Raw genomic sequence first — 19,271 nt, 5'->3', positions numbered from 1 at the left:
TTCGACTTTGCGAATATGTTTTATTTGAAAGAAGAGGTTAATATACGGATGAAGATTGATGTTTATGCCACTAAAGCTATAGTTATCGGATCGTCGGATAAATTCCGATCTGTAGATAAGCCTAACCCGGTATCGGAGTCATCAACCGATTATTCTTCAACTCTTCTATATATTTAGATAGTTGTATAGTTATTCCAAAAATAGGTTAATAATATAACAAACCATGGTATCAATATCTGCGCCACGCTCGCAAGGAATAATCATAATTCATCATGAACGGTAGTATATAATTGTGTCATTCATCAGCATTGACGACACATCTGGTATGTTATCCGCCAACGAGTCCATGAGTTCTATCTGCTCTTCTTGACTCAACGTCCGGCCGCGCCAAGGTCCAGGTTGATTCGAATATTGAGAATACTGGTCTCCAAAGGGCCCCATCCAATATGTCGAGTCGGCGCTCATATCAACGTAGCTGCCGCTCGTAGTGACTGGAACGGCTGCATAGTTGGGATCCCAACCAGGAAGACCAGGAACAACAGATGGAAAGGTATTGAAAGGTGTAGAAGGATCAAAGTTCGGATCGCCGTACGCGGCATACATCTGTATGTTGGAATGTTGATTGTGATGCATGTTTCGCCTATGGAGGTGTTTGTTGGCGAGATGAGTGTTAGGGAGGTTATAAGCTTGTGAAGGCATGTATATCGGAGATGATGAAGGTTGAGAAACCGGTGTGTTGGGCTGCTCCTGAACAGGGGTGGGGTTTTTTAGAGGCTCCGTTGATGGTCCTCTTGAATGTGAAAGATATGCATCTGATGTCGACGTTGCCACAGTAACAACTGTTTGTACAGATTGCTGGGACTTGGCTGAAGGGCTTGAAATAAAAGGCGGTGTGGTCACATCTTGCACAGACACCGGCGACGGCTGGGTTGACGGCGTATGCACAACAAAAGACTCCGCGGTATCATATGCTTTCAGGCATGCCGTTATGAGGCTCTTGTATAGCTGCAAGGCCGACTCACACCCAGGCCAACGTTGTGCGGAAATAGCAACCGCCTCCAGGGCGATTTGAAGGTAAGATTTGACCTCTTCAATATCGTGCTCTATGCGGATGTCAGGATATGACAGCGTCCACAGCATGGTGCTGATGGCCTGAAATAGAGATTGAGTAAACGCCCAAGTCAAATCAACAGAGCCTGTGGACATCTGGTCCATGTGCATCCCAACGTTAAAGGCACAGGCCTCGTAGCATTTTCGAGCAGCATCAACCGAGGGTTCCGGTATTTGCGGCGACGGACGATATAGCATGATAATCATGGTATTCTTTCGGCCAACGAACCTGTAGAATATTAGTCCACTTAGCTCGTCACAACTGAATGATAGGCTTACCATGTCTTGCTCAGACCACTGCCACCATCCTCTTTAGGGCATGATTCTACCCAGTCGTCTATTTTGGTCAAGATCTGATCGAACCAAGGATCCTGATCATTTACTGGAGCTTCTCGCTTATTCAAATATAGCGTCCGTCGAATTTCTGCCTGCAGCAAGCGCATCTTGAAAAAATGTATAGCAATACACTTGGCCCAGATTGGCTTGGCCCCTGGAAGTATCCCCTGCGCAGTAATGAATCGGTCATCCACAAGTTGAGGAAATCTGATATCAAGATGATCATGGCTGATGCAGAACGCATTGGGACGACCTAAGCTATGAGCGAGGCCGAACTCCATGGTGATGACTACCCAAGCTACACGTCGACGCATGTCCACTTCCAAAACGTTCAGCGGTTCGCCTGTTGCGGACTTTGTTATGTTGGCCTCTTCAAGCAGCCCTAATTCCTGAGCAAGTTTTGCGGCTGCCCCGACTACCCAATACGAGGCCGTCCTAGTCGGCGTTACTAACGAGTACTGCGCGATAAGGGCCAGGCATTGAAGCGACCGTGTGTCCATTCGTTGCAGTGAAGGTTGAAGAAAGGGTAGAGCTGCCAGGTAGTAACTATCGGCCAAGCCTGCGTACTCGGGACTTAATTTCTGCATACTGATTGCAATGACCATTCGCAGTTGAAAGTTCTGAACAGGGTCTCGGGATGCCCTGAAGACGTCCTCCGCATCCTGACGAAACGTAGGTTCGTGTAATAATGGAAGCATAGCTTGTCCTTTGACCATGTAGAGATCAATTAGCTTGTTCGTCAAATCATGTGGAGGTAAGCTCTCTTGAGGCACAGAGCTAATCATCGGGTAGACCTTGGATGTCGGCTTGGAGCTTTCCTTGGCAAACATGTCACGAATTTCTTGCGCGGTCATTTCTGGTACAACGTCTTTGATACTTTTCGAGTCGGTGTTTTGCTTGGCCAACTCCATCACCAACCTCGTTATGGCGATACCGCTGGAGGGCCCCAAATACCTCGGCTCATCATTTGCTGTGAACTTTATACGGCCGGCGCTCCGAACCATCAACTCTGCATCGGCGGCGTGCCTGACTTCTTTTTCTGCTGCCTCTATTTCTCTTTCAAGCGCGCGAGCTCGTTCTCGCAGTTGTACTATATAGGATCGGGAGATAGTCTGGTTTTTTGTCGAATCGTAGTAGACACATCGCGCATTGCTTCGTTCGCACGGCTCGCATCTCGGTATGCCTGGATCGCATCGGGATTTTCTCTGCAGAAAGTGAATGATCAGTAATGCGGAGCTATGCAAGAGATCGAATMCCCTACTTGTCGACACCTCGTACAAGCCGTTAGTGTATGGGCTATCTTTCCATCTGGCACATCTTGTAAAGTTCTAGATGGCGCATCATGTTTCCATGGATTGGTGAATTGCGGTCGAGAAGCTTGGCTCCGGTGCTCCGCCATGTTGATCTTCTTGTATGCTCAAAAGAACGGGCTCATGAAAAGTGTCTGAATAGCAAATAGTCCGAATTGGCTTCAATCATGGTCTGTGACTCGGTTGTGTAGTGCTGCAATTGCTGCTCCTCGGGGATTTGGAGTGGGCGGACAGGCGGATCATTTGGGTTTCTGTAAGGATAGTGCCTTTTTGGACGCAGTATACTCTTTGCCGTTGACTGAGTTAGTAATCGCTGTGAAGTTTATGGTGGAATCGCCCGCAGTCAGACTGACAAGAGTCTCGAAACAATGGAAGGTAAGGTCGACGAGCATTCCTGCCAGTGTAGATCCACCAATCGGCATGTGCTGCTAGGGCTGTTTTGCATGAGAAAAGCTTCACTCGGGCAGGGGCTCTTGACAGCGCTTCAGGCTGGCTGCTATGCCATATGTAGTCCGTAGTACGTGCTGATAGTCGCAGGGTGTACGAACCAGATTGCTATATATAGATTTGGAAATTGGACGAGAGCACAAGCGCACTATGTAGAGATGGTACCCGTAGTGGAGGGGCAGAACAGAACAGAACATGAATCGATCGGTGCCCACAATAACTGATCGAAGGAGCAACAGACGTATGACCTGCTCTATGTACACATACTATGCACAGGGAAAACTCGAAAGCGCCTGCAGTAAGCGCATCAGCTCAACAAGATGAAGTCGAATGATGAAGGAAGAAGGAAGAGAGGAAAGGAAGAAGCATTGTGCCAGGTACCGCAGGACCAAGGTTCAGGGCAGGAGCGACCGGTGCAAGTCCGTCCCACTGTCCCACTGTCCCAAAGGAAGGTGCGGCCTAACCTTGTTCACCCTAGTCTTCACTATATCGACTGTTTCTGAATTACTCAGGCAAATCCTCTTCGATTCACTTCATTCCTAATATATAGTATACACTATGTATACTCTCATGATCAGTGGATCACACTCCATATTCATTCATGGTTGTGTGTCGCACAGTGTCACAGTCAGAATTGTCTTTCCCCGAATTGCTCGGATAAAGGGCAAGTGCCGACAAGTCTACCAGAGGCCAAAGCTATCCCAGTTGAATCCACACAGTGCCCACTACTGACTCGCTATGATCAGGACCCCATAAATCAGTCCATTCAGACTCGGTATTGCACTGCCGGCTAAGCGTTCACCAAACCAAGAAAGCTTCGAAGACATACTTGCACTTGTGCGACTCTGCGACTAGCGAGTCGTAAGTAATGCTACTGAGTCCATACTCCCGAGCCTTTTGCATCGTCTATCATTGAATATTTGCCGATGGACCCCGGCTACATGCGCAATCTATATATCTAGACGCGTTAGCTGTGCCACCAAAATCGCCAGTGAAACACAATCACATGCGATGAAGAAATCGAATATTCGTGTTGCTATCGTTTGCTTGTGACATTCGTTGACAGATTGTGAGTCTTGGCTTGCAAGAGCCAACGGAAGAGCTTGAGAAATTGACTGTCCATCGAGACAAGTCAACGAGTCATGGGTAAATCAGGGTTAGGGTTATGACTATCTGGAGTCCATTGAGTTCGAGAGTAGTACCTGATACAGATGAGTTTCTTCAACTCGACATATTGTCACTCGGCGGACACACGTCAATCGCAATTGATCAAATGTCGATTCATCCATCCGGTGGGGTTTCATCTCAATGATTTCTGGTCAACCCCGGATCCCCACCCGGAACGAGCCCGAATAGCAGCCACATGGTAAAATGTATGGTCTGGCTGCTGATAGAACGAAGAACATGAGAAGCACAAAGTAATTGTTTATATAATCAATCCTCGGTTGACAAATTTCTCTGACTTATTTTTCAGTGGCATTAGGATAAATTCATTGCCCCATTTCCGAAAGCTTTAACATACTCGTAAGTTTCGTTTCCTCTACTCTGTCAAAGGATAAAACGTAAAATGCATGTGACAGGGCTCTGGTCCTGGCTGATCTAAAGAAACTGGGCATACTAGAAGAAGTCCAAAATATTAGTTACGCTGATGAAAGAGCAATCTGGCAATGGCGGCATCTGAATGGTGATTCATTGGCAAAAATGCACTGGAGTCTGCTTGAAGATGCGACCGACAAGCGTCTGGGTAAAGCCATACAGTTTGAAATGTGGCCAACACCTTCTAGCAAAAGTGTTGACGAAGTGTTGTGGTCGTTTCCTTACCACCAACGTTCTGTTTGATCATGTGCTCGTTGAAATAGAACAGAAACCTGACAGCAATAGAGTTGAAGCCAAAGTCGCAAAGGGCGGGGACACAGGATCCGTCCTGACTCTCACGGCAGACTGGAATCTTGGTGTGGATGGCGCAAAGTAAAGCCTTCGACCAGAAATTTGATCGGTGACACTGTGGAAGGGTTTACTTGGGATACAGAAAGCTTTGGTGCCATGAACGTGCACTTCCCAATTGCAAAGTATGGCTGGGGAGCTGCCAACTTCTTGATTCGAGGTAAAGAATGGGCTGTTATAGGCAGAGCAGGTCCATTGAGTGATCCCTGGCGAGTTGCTTTCAGTGTTGAGCATGGTTTGACTGAAGAGCATATGAAAACTGAAATTGCCCCCGAACGATTGAAAAAGATTTTGTCAGGGAGGTGGTTTTGGTGGGAGACGCTGCGCATTCCAATAACCCTATAGGAAGGTGTGGTCTCATGACAGGTAAGACTGATCCAGGATGTATTTCAGATGCACTGGCAACGGTCATCTAAGGCGAGGCCGGAGAGGATTTGCTGCAGAAGGCGTGTGACAAGAGGCACGAGATCCTCAAAACGATCAGCAATCCAAGCTCAATGAAGTTCGAGGCCATGGTGCAGCAGGATCGAATAAGGTTTCTTCCTAGGACTGCGATTTCATTAAGAAGTTGAACACAGACGAGAATTTCATGGCAATGCGTTGTTGGGTAGCATGCAACTTTATACCCCTGTCGAAAGTCTAGTATAGATTTTTTCATATAGTCAAATGCAATGACACTTGAAGTGCACCCAGAACACTGTAATTATACTTTAATCCACATATATACTTCACTAGTCCTAGCAGTCACTGCTAATGCAGATCCAACTGTGCCAAAAAAGCCCCAACAGCTCAGGCAAACTCCCATGATCGTAAGACTGTGGAAGAGATGTGCGTCATCATGGAAGAGCTTACGATTCGGATTAAGTTGTATCGTCTCATGAAAAGATTGTATACTCTTCTCTCCCTGTCTGTCCATGAAGAGACGTCCTTCAAGCGCATCAACGAACCCGAGGAGCAAAACAGAAAAATGACTGAATCATGTCCACTGTCAGCCATGTATTAGACCAATGATGCAACGGCAAAGTAACCTACCTGGCTCGCTAAAGAATAATCACCGAAAACATAATCTGCTGAGCGCTTGTTCTGAAATGATGTGTTGGCATTATTCCTCAAACCTTGGATTGTACAATAAGCAGCTCTAGTTGCGCGTGGCGACAATGAAACCATATCGTGATGACGATAGTGACTGTCTCAATGGAATGTCGTTGCTCGAAGGCACTGGAAATACCATCTTCTAATTGCCATAAAATGCTCTGACATGCGTTATAGCAATTCGTAGGAAGGAGACATGAGAACGAGGTGGGAGATAAAGGGTGTCAGTATTTGACGCGGGGACGTTAGGTATTTTATAGTTCATGGGAGTCGTCACATGATGACATGAACCCTACTTTTTCTCTGAGATCATTTATTGAGGATGGACAAATTCGTACCACGTATTGTGGTTGATGTAAGAATTGATTTCGACTACAATATAAGAGAGGTCACATAATAGTGCAGGGTCTTATCAACTATTCGAAATCAAAAGCCTAGAGGCCGACAACTATAATTCTGGTATCAACAAGTGGTTGTCAGCATATTCCTCACCCAAGTGAACATTATGAAACCACTTATTGAACACTGGCTCCTGATGTTCGACCATGGGATTGTCCTGCCTGAAATCTGCAGTCTCAATCTTTCGCCTTTTTCATAGATAACACTCATCGACCAAAACCCGATGTTCATTTCAACCACGCGCCCAAGCGGCTCTACACAATCAGCTGATAAATGAGGGTGGTAAGGCCAGTGTTCGGTTGATTTCTGTGTGATGCGCGCAGCATTCCAGCGACCCATGGTACTTAACCGGGCTCACATTTTTGACATCTTTCACCGTCTTAACATCGCCAGGGACTTCGTGCAATGTTAAATTGGATTGTTCCCTAAGCTCACAATCTACTGACAGTTTACGAATCGTGACATAGATGTTAAAATCATTATGATCCTTGCAGGAGACAAAGACCTCGGGTCTGGAGAATCCGGCAACAAGGGTGCCTTCAGGAAGATGTAGTCATAGGTAAGCATGTTCTTTGTTGTTGGTTTGTATGAATGTACTGCGGCATCCGATGATGGAGTATCCTGCAACTTTCCATGACCATTGGCGCGTTTGTCGCTAGTTTTTCTGTCGGCCCTCTTAGGATGTTTGTGGTTCAGCGATTGGCGCTCTTCATAACATGCACACTCAATCATGTCGGTGCTACTTTCATGCTTGTTTCTACTGATCTTGTAGTATTATATGCTGGTCGGGTAATTGTCGGTCTTGTCAACGGTCTACTCATGGCCGAAACACAGCTCTATTTCCAGGAAGCTTCCGCGCCACAATTCAGAGGAGTAACGATGGAAGTTTACCAGATTTGCATTGCAGTCGGAATTATCGTCGGTTCATTTTTGGATTGCCACACATCCACCTGTCTGAATAAGTTGGCATATCAGATTCCATGTGGTTGTTTGTTTACCATCCCGGATTCATTGCCTTCGTCTTACCCTTCATTCCGCAGACGTCACGATGGCTCGTTGCTCACGGTAGACACGACGATGTTCGACAAGCTCTCGAGAGACTACGACCATCGAATACAGATCACCAGTTCCTCGAAGCCGAAGTCGACGAGATCATTGAAATGACATGAGCAGAGAAAAGCCAGAGCTTCAACAAGCTTGTTGATATGTTTGGCGGAGTCAATCGCCGTCAGTCGACCCTGTCAATATGTTTGGTTATCTCCTTATCAGCGACTGGTATTCTTCTACCTCGTCGTCTATTGAACATACTTTTCTCCAAATTTCAGGCTCTACAAACTCCCTTGCCGAGACTCTTGGAATGAATTTGGTGGTCTTGCAGGTATTTCATTGTCCCTTTACCTGATTACGATCTGGGGTAGGCGCACGATACTACTGCTCAGTGCAGGGATTCAAGCTATGTGTATGCTAGTCATTGGCGCCATTGCGAGTTCGGACGGTAGCAAGTCTTCAGTGGGGAACAAAGCTATAGGTGCGTTTGTCATACAGTCTACTTCTTCGATGATACCTTCATGTGGTGGTCCTATGGACGCTAACTTACTGCCGTATAGGGAGCCAAGTATGCATGGATCTAGTATTGCATACTTCCTCTCATGTTCTTCTTCTTACCAGAAACCACAGATCAAACTCTCGACGAAATCGATGGAATGTTTAAGAAACGGATACCTGCTTGGAAATTCAAGTCGTATGTGTGGGTTGCGGCAAATGAATCGAGGATACCTGATCTGAGAGGGAGTATCATTGTGAATGGCGACATGGAGGCTGTGCAAAGTATTGAAGACTTAATTTCTTAGTTAATACTGAGTTTAGGTTTCTAATTACTATTTCTATATTAGATTATAATTTCACAGAACCAGCCAGCTATAACATTAGTTATGATAATCAAATGTCTTCTCTGAATAGTACTAGTTTCGTAACATGGCATCCTTGGCTCTCCTATCAGGCAGTGGCTGTAAGCTGTACAATACTACAATGACCAGCTCGTCAATTTTTGGGTGCTTGCGATGCTAGCCAATCAAGCTGCCTAGTACGGAGGCGACTCCGTCGAGTAATAGTGGATATCTCTCAAGGCAATTCTTGAATGTAAATAACATTTCGCCCCCTAGGAAAATTATGTACGGATTATTACGGAATCTAGTACTCTACGTAATGCGGAGGACTCTGTACTGTACTATGTAATTCACATACTACTCTCTAGCGTGCATTTAGCGTAGTAGATAGTCCCACATTAGTAGGGCGCGCGGAACGCAAGGTTAGTGGGGATGTCCTCTGTTAAACAAAGCATATTTGTGAGAACTGACTTCCTTTCCAGGCCTAGAGCGTAGGTTTTGGATGCTCGGCTCTCGTACCCATTGGCGCTATACTACGTAATATGCAAGCGACTGTTGGGGAAAGGTAATCGACAATCATAATGACTCGTGGAGAGGTGACAGTCTGACAAATCGATTCACCCTGCCAAGCTGCTAGATCTGCCGCCCACTCTTTCAATAACAAGGACTCTTCCGTTCAGGGGTCAACAAGCCCGCCTCGGCGACCTGCTCTCCAGAGCCTTTTCAAGCCTAAATTCGGTTAAAACAATTTTTCTTTCCAACTCTTCTCCTCTCATCCAACTGTGTGGCGTAGCCTCGTGTTTGCCTAGTACCTAAAACCTGCGGATTTGCTTCAATTCTTCTCAGCAAGAAACAGTTGCACGATACACACAACCGGTCAATGACGCTGGACCACGACCAACCAGCATCCTCCGAAAGCCGCGATCATGAGGCGGACGGCAGTCAGGATGTAAACGCCGTGCCCGACGGCCAGACAGCTTGGGCACAAGCGAAAGCCACTGAAGAGCCCGCCTCCGACAATGCAGGCCATACACTGATAGAATCTCATACATCACATCCAATTGTATCCCAACGAGAAGACGGCGCGTCGCTGTCAGATACCGTGTTGCGGGTGTCAACCGACCCTGACGGGAACACTTACCCCGAAGGCGGCCTGCAGGCATGGCTGGTTGTTGTAGGAAGCTGGATGGCTTTATTCGGGTCTCTGGGGCTGCTGAACAGCATTGGCACATTCCAGGCATACATTTCGAAGCACCAGTTGTCTGATTACAGTGACGGCACTGTTGGCTGGATCTTTGGCGTGTTTGCCTGTCTTACCTTCTTTTGCGGCGCGCAGATTGGACCCATTTTTGATGCAAAGGGCCCCCGGTTTCTGGTTCTGGGCGGCTCGATTCTCATTATTGCGTCTTTGGTTGCCTTAGCTTTCTGCACGCAATACTGGCATTTCATGGTGACAATTGGAATTTTTGTCGGTATAGGAACGTCTATGGTCTTCAATCCGGCGATTGCGGCTATCGGTCACTATTTTTACCGGCGACGAGGCGAGGCGACGGGTATTGCAACGACTGGTGGCTCGTTTGGAGGCATTGCTTTCCCTCTGATTCTTGAGGCTCTATTTCCTAGGATTGGCTTTGCATGGGCAACACGGGTCGTGGTGCTGCTGTGTCTGTTGACCCTGGGCGCCGGTTGCATCCTCATCCGCTCTCGGCTTCCATCCAAGCCGGCTTCAAAGGAGAATATCATGCCAGATGTCCGGATCTTTAGGGATCCGATTTTCCTGCTGACCACTGCCGGCGTCTTTCTCATCGAATGGGGGCTCTTTGTGCCGATTACGTATATCTCCTCCTATTCACTAGCTCAGGGCTACTCAACATCATTTTCCTACCAAATCCTTGCCATACTCAACGCTGGCTCCATCTTAGGCCGATGGCTGCCCGGATATATTGCCGACTTCATTGGTCGGTTCAACACCATGATATTAGCCATTCTGGGCTGCCTTGTGAGCTGTGCTTGCTTCTGGCTGCCTGCTGGAGACCGCAAGGCCTTGCTGATAGTATATGCTCTGGCTTTTGGCTTCTTCAGTGGCAGCAATATCAGTCTAACTCCAGTGTGCGTGGGTCAACTCTGTAAGACGGAAAACTACGGCCGATACTATGCCACGATGTACACAATTGTTAGTTTTGGGTAGGTTGTCCTCGTGCTTCCGTCACATCTCATTTTTATTCCTTCTAAATCTTCGTTTTGAGAGAATCTTGACTGACGACTTCCGTAGAACTTTAACTGGGATTCCAATTGCCGGAGAAATTTTATCGAGATCTAATGGCGAGTATTGGGCGTTGATTACTTGGGTGGTGGCCTGTTACTTTGCCGGTCTCGTGGCGTTTATTGCCGCCAAACTCGCCAAAGTTGGCTGGAAGAGTTTGTGGGTTGTTTTCTGAAATCTTTTCAAACTAGATGAATAGTTCTTTGTGAAAATTTGCGTCTCAATGTGCTACAAGCTAGGTGGCGTGAAGAACTTTCTTTTTGTGAAGATATGGACTCTTATTTGGTTTTTACAGTCTCTCTCAACCGCACGCCACGAGTAGTATTGCTTCCAAAATTTCGGTCTATACAAAGGGCGCCTTACATGGATGTTTCTCGTGTCATATTGTGGAAGGGAAATATAGAGGAAGCAGATAATAAAGCAGATTTTTAATATTATTCCGACCAGCTAGAGGGATATTTCAAGGCGAGTTTAATCAGCGTCACGGTGATCTATTGCACACGACCGGTGGAATGCATATCCGCAAGGTTTCCCACTAAGAGAAAAGACAGCTCAGTGGCCGGCAATACCGACTGAAGAAATTTCGGTGGGAGGCCAGATTCGATATCTGTCCGATGAACAGGAGGTGTCTGCCTGTTCTGTTGTTTCTCTTTCATCAACTTCTCAGGCCGATCGAGTTTGGGGGAATGGCTCAACTAATAACACAAGAGGTGCAATAGGTTGGCCTGGAATGGTGATGCGCGTAGACTGTTGAAAGCGCTGGAGTAACTGTTGATGATATGCTCGGGACGATGGTGAATTTCGGCCTTGTTGCTCGACCTGATGCGTAGGTCGACGTAGATGCTCGTCCAAGTGACCCCTAATACTACCTAATGGCATAAATATCAGACAATCACCCGCTACTCGAGTTCGAACTGCGATAACTGCAGAATATTCGGCATCACCAACTGTCGGAAACTTCGGTTTCTAAACTACCGTCGAGTATATCTCGTCTAGCTTATAATACAAGAGAGTATAAGGCTTCGAAGTACGAACGCCTTCTTGAAAGCAAAGTCTTCAAAAAGAATCCGGAACATCCGATTCAATGGAAGAACGGGTACTCAGGTTGACACAGTTTATTCAAAACGATAGCACAATGTAGGTACGTATTAAATGAACGCTCCGATGTATGCCTTCATCAACATAGCCGTATTCTAACCACCTCACAATATAACCCTATCAATTTTAGATTACTTGCTGCAACAACATGAATAATAGGCGAAATGTGCTCAAAATGATTCTGTGTGCCGACAGGTCTGTCATATATTGCTCAAACAAATTTGAAAATCTACCCTAACATGGATGTAGGCGTGTGAAGTCGGTTAAATTTAAAAATCCCTACCGACTCCCTTTTACCTAGCACGACGCCAACGTCCGATGAGCAAATGATCTCGACCGATTTTACAAAGGTGAGACCGTGATTGGCGCATAAGATGTGAAGAAATGAGAAAGGCTCGAGGTTAAATAGGCTTGTAGTGTCTAACATAGCTTTTCCCCTGCTCCCCCTGCATGAGGCAAAGAAAGCCGAATTCAATCAGGAAACGGCAACGATTTCACATGTGTATGATAATTAAGTGACTTTTCACATATATAATCTTGCTGAGGGCTTGAATTGGGCTGTTGAAATTGTAAGACTTTCTGAAAATTCGGAGGCATACTCGGCAGATGAATCCGTATATCATGTTTAATCTATACGTCGAGGCGTTTACGACCCAAACGCGGCTGGCCCTTATACATAGCAAGCCTTCACTGCCATTCCAGATGTTCACGACAGAATTTTCTACTGTTCTCATATATATCATATCCATAGACCCACATTCTACCACCAGGCTCAAACGTGCTTTTGCAATCTGGATCAGGCGTAGGTTTTTCCCGGATCATCTTCTCTCTAATCTTCTCAAGTCCAAGCTCAGCCCACTGTGCCCGCTGTTTATCGCGAATAGTGTTCCATTTCATATCCCGCGCAATCTGAAGCTCTCCATCAGGAAGTGTCATGTCACTTGCATTGCCTCGGCTGGTATTGCGTAAATGATCCACACGAGCCTGTCTAAAGTGGCTCCAAGCATTCATCACCTTCGGTAGATCCTCTTTTGACCTCAGATGTCTTACGAACTCCGATAAAGCAGCCGCATCCTCGAATGCCATTCCGGCCCCCTGCGCCGCATGTGGAAGGAGAGCATGCGCCGCATCTCCAACCAGCGCTACCCTTCCAGATGTACTAACAAAGCTAGGAATAGGGGGCACTTCGCCTAAGGTCCAGGAAACACAGTCCTCTTGAACCAGAGAAGCCAGCGCTTGCACTTCCTCACACCATCCAGATAAAAGGCCGCGCATTGTCTCAAGGTTGGCAGGGTGATTCCAAGACCCGACAGGTACCCCTTCGCTCGGCCGAGGGACACCAACAACAAGGTTGTACAACTCCTTTGAGGCAACTGTATATGCCAATACAAATACGCCGGGCCCCACCCATAATTTTGCCTCTGGGGAAGCTATAAAAGGTGCAGTAATGGGATTTGAGAGCATCCGGGACCGTGGAATCACGGCACGGTAGTGATGTTCCCGATAGGCCGTTGGGGACACATCCTTTGATGCCGGTAAGCATCGCCTGGTCCGAGACCAAATCCCATCCGCTGCGACCGTCAGATCCGCCTCAAAAACCTCCCCGTCAACCGTATAGACGGTACCAGTCACAGCGTCTACGGATTTCACGGACTTGGCAAATAAAATAGATACGTTTGGAAACTCTTTCGCGCGTTCGAAGAGCGCTTTCTGCAAGTCTGGTCTGTAGATCTGCCATTGGGGCCAACCATAGAGCCATGTACTGGAAGGGTTGTTCATGTTGAAGGTTAATTCTGCATCATCCTCCCAGCGGCGAATAGACAAGTGAGAGCACTGGAAGGCAACTTTTTCCAGGGCGGGAGTTAGTCCCCATCTGTGTAGGATACGAGTACTATTTGCGAAGAGCTGCAGTCCGGCGCCGAATTCGCTGAGGGATGCGTTTGACTCTAAAACTGTAATTTGGTGGTTGGGGTTCATGTCTGAGAGTGCTATTGCCGATGCAAGGCCGGCCATCCCACCTCCGATGACTGTGATTTTCAACTGAATACCTGGCCCGTTGGAAGACATTTTGGCATGCGAAATCGTGGAAGATTGATTTCACGTCCCAGGTGCTGCTGTTGATGGGGTCTAGATGGAGGGATGTAGAAAAATTTTCATAGCTGAGGGAATGAGAACTTTCCCCTGCGAGCACCGGCCTCCGCCCCTAGGTAAATAGAGCTGGTGCCTTTCAAGCACGCATTTTAGATGGATGCTTCGGCGATAGCGTTATTTTCATTAACACACGCCGAGAAATGTAGGGGACTGACCTCTGGAAAGATGCCAAGAAATCCTATAAAATATAGGGCTACGAATATATGGGGCTATGTCTAGAATTACTCTAGTCTCCAGCGACGGAGCGGGCCGCCGTTGCATCCTGTACATCTGAGGGACTTTGTGTAATACAAGGAGTGGGGCGTAATGGTAATGTAATGAGGTATCTTTGAATATGTATTACTGATTTTATTTTCAGTGTTATTTTATAGACTAATATCTTATATGTATAGAGAGACTAGGAGCATGTCTTATATATGCAGTCATAGCAAACCTACTTTTTGCCTTACCGGATCATGCAGATCGATATACGAAGTCGCATAGAATCCATGACTAATTGTATGTAGCATCGCGATCTACTCTAAAGTTCCCACCCCGAAAATCCCACGTGAATTTTGTCACCTTATAATTGGGCGACTCAGGGCGAGGTGATGATGATGTGCGCCTTAGTTAAGCTAGAGTTTATACGTCATTCAGGTAAAGCCGATCCTCCACGAAGAAATGTAACGAGTAATACAAGGCGTATCTCGGAAACTAGTTTCCTTTCCAGATCTAGAACACATGTTTCAAATGCTCCACCATGGTTTCCACTGACGCTATAATATTAAGCGACTGTTGGGGAAAGCGAATTGACAATCGTATGTTACGCCCGGAGAGGTGATGGCTGCTGCGTCCTGAAGTTCGTTGTCTGAAGTGGAAATCGGAGCTGATGCATTCAGTGTAACCAATCACTTCACTATGCCAAGCTGCTAGATTTGCCTCCATGCACTCCCCCAATAACCGTGGAAATTGTGCACCCTACTACCTGTATCCAAGCATGACGGAGCAGAAGCCTCATGCTATTGTCGGTCTCGCCGTGACATCCATTGATCATATAGACTGCAGCATATTTTCTCCATCGGATAGCGGGTTTTATACTATATCCGTAGATTGAGGATAATTTTCGAATATTCGTACTAGCATAACTCTCGGTTAATTATCTACATGGTGTCGGACTTCGGCTTAGGTGCGAGAAGCAGACAATACAGACATGAAATTGATACTATAGAGGTCTGAAACATCAGAAACTAAAAACAAGAAAACTGTAGTAAAATTCAAAAATACAAAAAATAGTTGGAAACACGATTGGGACATCCAGTTATCCTATGTCCTTCAATTCCACGACCACTGCAGTGTAATTAACATGTAAAGGCAGTTGAGATACTGGAAGCCCTAGCTCTGACTCAACTGGAGCAGCATTAAAATTTGGGATGCGTCAACCTGACCTTGTATAAACTTCTGAAATCTCCGTCTTTTTCCTTGCTTATGCGATACCTGCCTTCTAGACCGTCTGCATTTTTGCTACCCTTTCTTATGCGCAATTCGGAATTCATAAACTTCTTTTCATACGATCAGAAGATTATTAGTGCTCGTTTCATAAGCCTTGGATATGCGGCATTTGCTTGATTGATTGGTTCGAATGGGCTCAATTTGCGCTGGCTTATACGCTCCTTGATCGTCCTGAGTTGTTGTTCAACCTGACGTAGTATTTGAAATGCTTGCAAGCAAGAAGAATGCGAATTGATGCTTCGACTTTGAGGTGTAAGAGTCCTTAAATGAAAATTAAGCTGTTGGTAGACTCAATCCGAAACAAGTGGCACTAATTCATGTGCCTTGAAGACATTCCAAATAGTCTCAACTTTGTATGCCATGAATCGGGCTTCCGGAAATGCAAAGGTTAATTTTATCAATGTGGTTGAACCAAAGCCTCACTTGCTGCTCAAAAAGTCGTTCATATCGTCGGTCAAAACTGTAAAAGGCTTCCATGGCCATCAAGGATCAACATTTGATATCTGCCGATTGTAAGGCCATTTGTTTAAGAAAGTAAAGTGGTTAATAAAGCCAATTCATTCCAATATTGTCTGTGGTCCACCCCTTGTCACTAATATTGATTCTCCAGTCATTTGGAAGGTTCTCCAATTAGCCTTCCTGGGAGTATTTTGTTGCTTTGAAGATCACATATGAAGTCAAAGCCCATCCAGTAGTATTAATCGCCTCAATCAAATTTGCCTATCTCCAATTGCTAGGTTGCAATAGCTTTGGGGGGTCATATCGGTCGCTTCCAGTAATCACCTTTCAGCCGTACAGAGTTTTAGATATCTTCTGCTGAGATACCATATTCTAATGTAGGCTCTCGTTCGTAATCCTGGATTATCCTTTGGTCTCCAATCTGTCGATTTCCATATTGTGCGAGAAGCATTTTGGCCATATTTCGTACCATAGATGGTCGGAGAGGTAAACTTCGCTTATCTAGGTCCATTGTCACTTTAACAAGCAACTACCATTTGAGATTTCGATGTTGGCCAATTTGTCCATTGACGCCCGTTTCAGCTCTATTGAAGACTGAAAAGTGTGGCATCATAGATTTTGCTGCATACCGTATGGAGCGGGCTCTCGACATTTTGTATCGAAGTTGTTAATTGGACCCGTCGGTATTTCTTTTTTGAGTATTATTATTTTTTCTTTCTGAACCGATGGCATAGTGACGCGATGAGCTTTGAAAGATAGTACAAAGTGCGCTTTCGGGCGAGAGTGACCGGTTGGGGAGTGGATTACGTTTGAACATAGTACCAGTCTTTCTAGGTGTACTAAAATTGACCGTGATTATTGAATCAGTGTACGAAGTTTAGTGTAATCTGTTGATATTCTAACATGTGCACTTATAGCCATGCGATATATCCGAAACAGGAAGAAAACTCAAGTCCGTACTTGAGACAGCTCAAATTTTGGTCTCAGCGTTTGCGCCAACATTAGGTGTGTCTAGTGTATCTTCGTCAGACGAGTTGGTCTTGTCCTCGTGTCCCTGCGTTCCCAGCTTTAAGAAAGGTATCAAGAAGACCCCCAGACCGGCTGACGCTGCAGCAAACCAGTACGTTGACAAGTACGGTTTGATTGGACTTGCCGGTCCCTGGTTGCGGACAGAGTTATAAACAGCAGTCGTGATGCCAAGACTGGTGTTGGCGCAGAACTTAGACGCAGTGTTGAAAATGCCTCCGGCAAGAGACTGGTCGGACGATGGAAGACTGGACATGACATACATCTATATTCCAAGTATCATTAGCTTTCAGGGGAGGAAGGGAGGGAAGGTGGCTCACGTTGACCACGTTGAATTCAGTGTCAGCCCCAACAACCATCAACATTAGCGGCACGAAATACCAGACCCAGTAAGTGCCATCATCCGGTGTAAAACTCATAATAAGGAACGCAGTCATGTACGCCGTAGCGCCAATAAGCATGAGCAACTTGTTACTGACTTTGTGCAGAATGAGACCGCAGACAACGTTGACCAAGATTCCGTTGATAATCATCGGCAGCAAACGAGCAGTGATTTCTAAAGGACTGTAGTGCTTGATTTGTTGCATATATAAAGCCATCCAGAACTCACTGCTGATAAATCCCATGAAACCAAGACAGAGAGATGCGATTAGCTAGGCGCGTTAGTCGATTGTAACTTCGGAGGGAGGGGGGGTGGAGGAGCATTTACCAGAGAAAAGTTCCGATCCCGCCAGACGTAAAGAGGCATCAAAGGAGTTGAATATCTCGATTCCCAGAACAAAAAAGCAGCAATAAGGACAATCCCCAATACGAGTAGCAGAATGACGTATGGTGTTTTCCAGCCATTGGATGCGTCTCCAGCCGTCCTATCCCTGGGTGAGCAGTGTCATACAGAAGCTCATAGCTCGAGATACTCACGAAATTGCAGTCGAAAACAGAGCAATACCAGAAATTGCCAACAACATACCAATAGGGTCTAGTCTCTTCATTGATTGCCAATTCAACTTTGCTTTGGCCATTGGCGGGTCGTTAGGAACCGTCCAGACGGCCAAAAAAGTAAAAATAGCGTATATCACAGCCAATGTCCAAATAGCAATTCTCCAGTTACCAACTTGAGACGCAACACCGGAGATAATCATGCCCCCTACATAGCCCAATGGGTTTCCGGCACTGAAACAGGCAAAAGCACGATTTTTTCGTTTCGAAGGTTTTGAATACACAACCCCCAGCGATCCGACCGCCGGTGGTACGGCAGAAGCGCAAAAAATACCCATGACGCCCGAGAATACATCCATATAAATAGCTGCGTTGGCGAATCCGGCGATTACCAATGCGACCGTAAAGCCCGCCATGCTGGCCATGAACATTATTCGGCGGCCGAACATATCAGCCACTTTTCCAAACGCCAACAGGAATGCGCCGCTCGTGAGTCTATTTCCCCAAAAATTAGAGACTATGTAAGAATGATAGCAAAACTTCAGAACGTACGAAACGCCGGCGGTAATCCATGTGATTTCAGCAGAGCTCATGTTAAGATCTTTTCCGATGGAAGCAGACACGACAAGAACCAGGCCCTCAAAGAATGAGGTCTGAGCGATAGCCATCGTCGTCGTCAAGACAAATAGGCACTCTTGCAGGGTACTGGAGAAGCATTCGGGGCGGTCATTAGGGTTGCGTAATTGCTCGCCCTGCGGGGGACCTGATTCTTCCTGTGGCGCGGTCATTGTGTCCGTATACCTCTGTTGTCTGTGGTAGACGTACCGACCTGTCCTTGGCTGCACAAGGCACAGTGAGAGTAATACTCAGGGGTGCTGAAGAGTTTTTGCTTGTTAAGTTGGAAATCTGCTGCAGGAAGGCTCCAGTCTGGGATTGATGGACTACTGGCGAGAACGATCCGGAAGGTGAGTTCTTGAAAGGCGTGTGCCTAGACTTACTCAAAGTGCTGTGGACACCTCAAGGCGGAAGATCCTGATTAGTCGGTAGTCTAATCCGCCTCTAAGTCTAACTTTTTTCTTTGACGTTTTAGAATCCTTGTGAGCTAATTCGTTTCAAACCATTTTACAACATGAGTGGAATTACGACCGAAAGCACCGACAGGAATAATGTTCAAGTAAATGTTTTTTACGTAAAGTTCCGGACGCAAGTGGCCTATTATTGGTGGTTTTCCATATGCTTCTAGTAGTTGGGGTCCAACTTGGGGATATAGACTATTATAAGACTAAAATCTATTTAGGAATTATCTTTTCTTGGTATAATAATATT

General features: G+C 46.2%; 4 protein-coding genes across 4 annotated transcripts; 1 reads left to right on the top strand and 3 right to left on the bottom strand.

Annotated features, from left to right (window-relative positions):
- Positions 1–270: 270 nt before the first annotated feature.
- Positions 271–2,357, bottom strand: BHQ10_001575 (uncharacterized protein; the record flags this gene model as incomplete). Its single annotated transcript, XM_040873626.1, has 2 exons — positions 271–1,339; positions 1,390–2,357. 2 exons carry the CDS (start codon positions 2,355–2,357, stop codon positions 271–273), a joined length of 2,037 nt encoding a protein of 678 aa, XP_040730080.1.
- A 7,047-nt stretch (positions 2,358–9,404) lies between these two features.
- On the top strand, positions 9,405–10,962 carry BHQ10_001574 (uncharacterized protein; the record flags this gene model as incomplete). Its single annotated transcript, XM_040873625.1, has 2 exons — positions 9,405–10,708; positions 10,797–10,962. 2 exons carry the CDS (start codon positions 9,405–9,407, stop codon positions 10,960–10,962), a joined length of 1,470 nt encoding a protein of 489 aa, XP_040730079.1.
- Positions 10,963–12,572: 1,610 nt separating this feature from the next.
- Positions 12,573–13,952, bottom strand: BHQ10_001573 (uncharacterized protein; the record flags this gene model as incomplete). Its single annotated transcript, XM_040873624.1, has 1 exon — positions 12,573–13,952. The coding sequence occupies one exon, from the start codon at positions 13,950–13,952 to the stop codon at positions 12,573–12,575; it is 1,380 nt and encodes a 459-aa protein (XP_040730078.1).
- Positions 13,953–16,953: 3,001 nt separating this feature from the next.
- BHQ10_001572 (uncharacterized protein) lies at positions 16,954–18,733 on the bottom strand (the record flags this gene model as incomplete). The annotated part of the gene is made up of 6 exons (XM_040873623.1): positions 16,954–17,274; positions 17,330–17,565; positions 17,620–17,662; positions 17,719–17,875; positions 17,928–18,440; positions 18,498–18,733. 6 exons carry the CDS (start codon positions 18,731–18,733, stop codon positions 16,954–16,956), a joined length of 1,506 nt encoding a protein of 501 aa, XP_040730077.1.
- Positions 18,734–19,271: the final 538 nt, after the last annotated feature.

Source organism: Talaromyces amestolkiae (assembly GCF_001896365.1).
Source record: "Talaromyces amestolkiae strain CIB chromosome Unknown scaffold2.1, whole genome shotgun sequence".
NCBI lineage: Eukaryota > Fungi > Ascomycota > Eurotiomycetes > Eurotiales > Trichocomaceae > Talaromyces > Talaromyces amestolkiae.
Note: the sequence above shows the minus strand (reverse complement) of the source record. Positions and strands in the feature narration are given on the sequence as shown.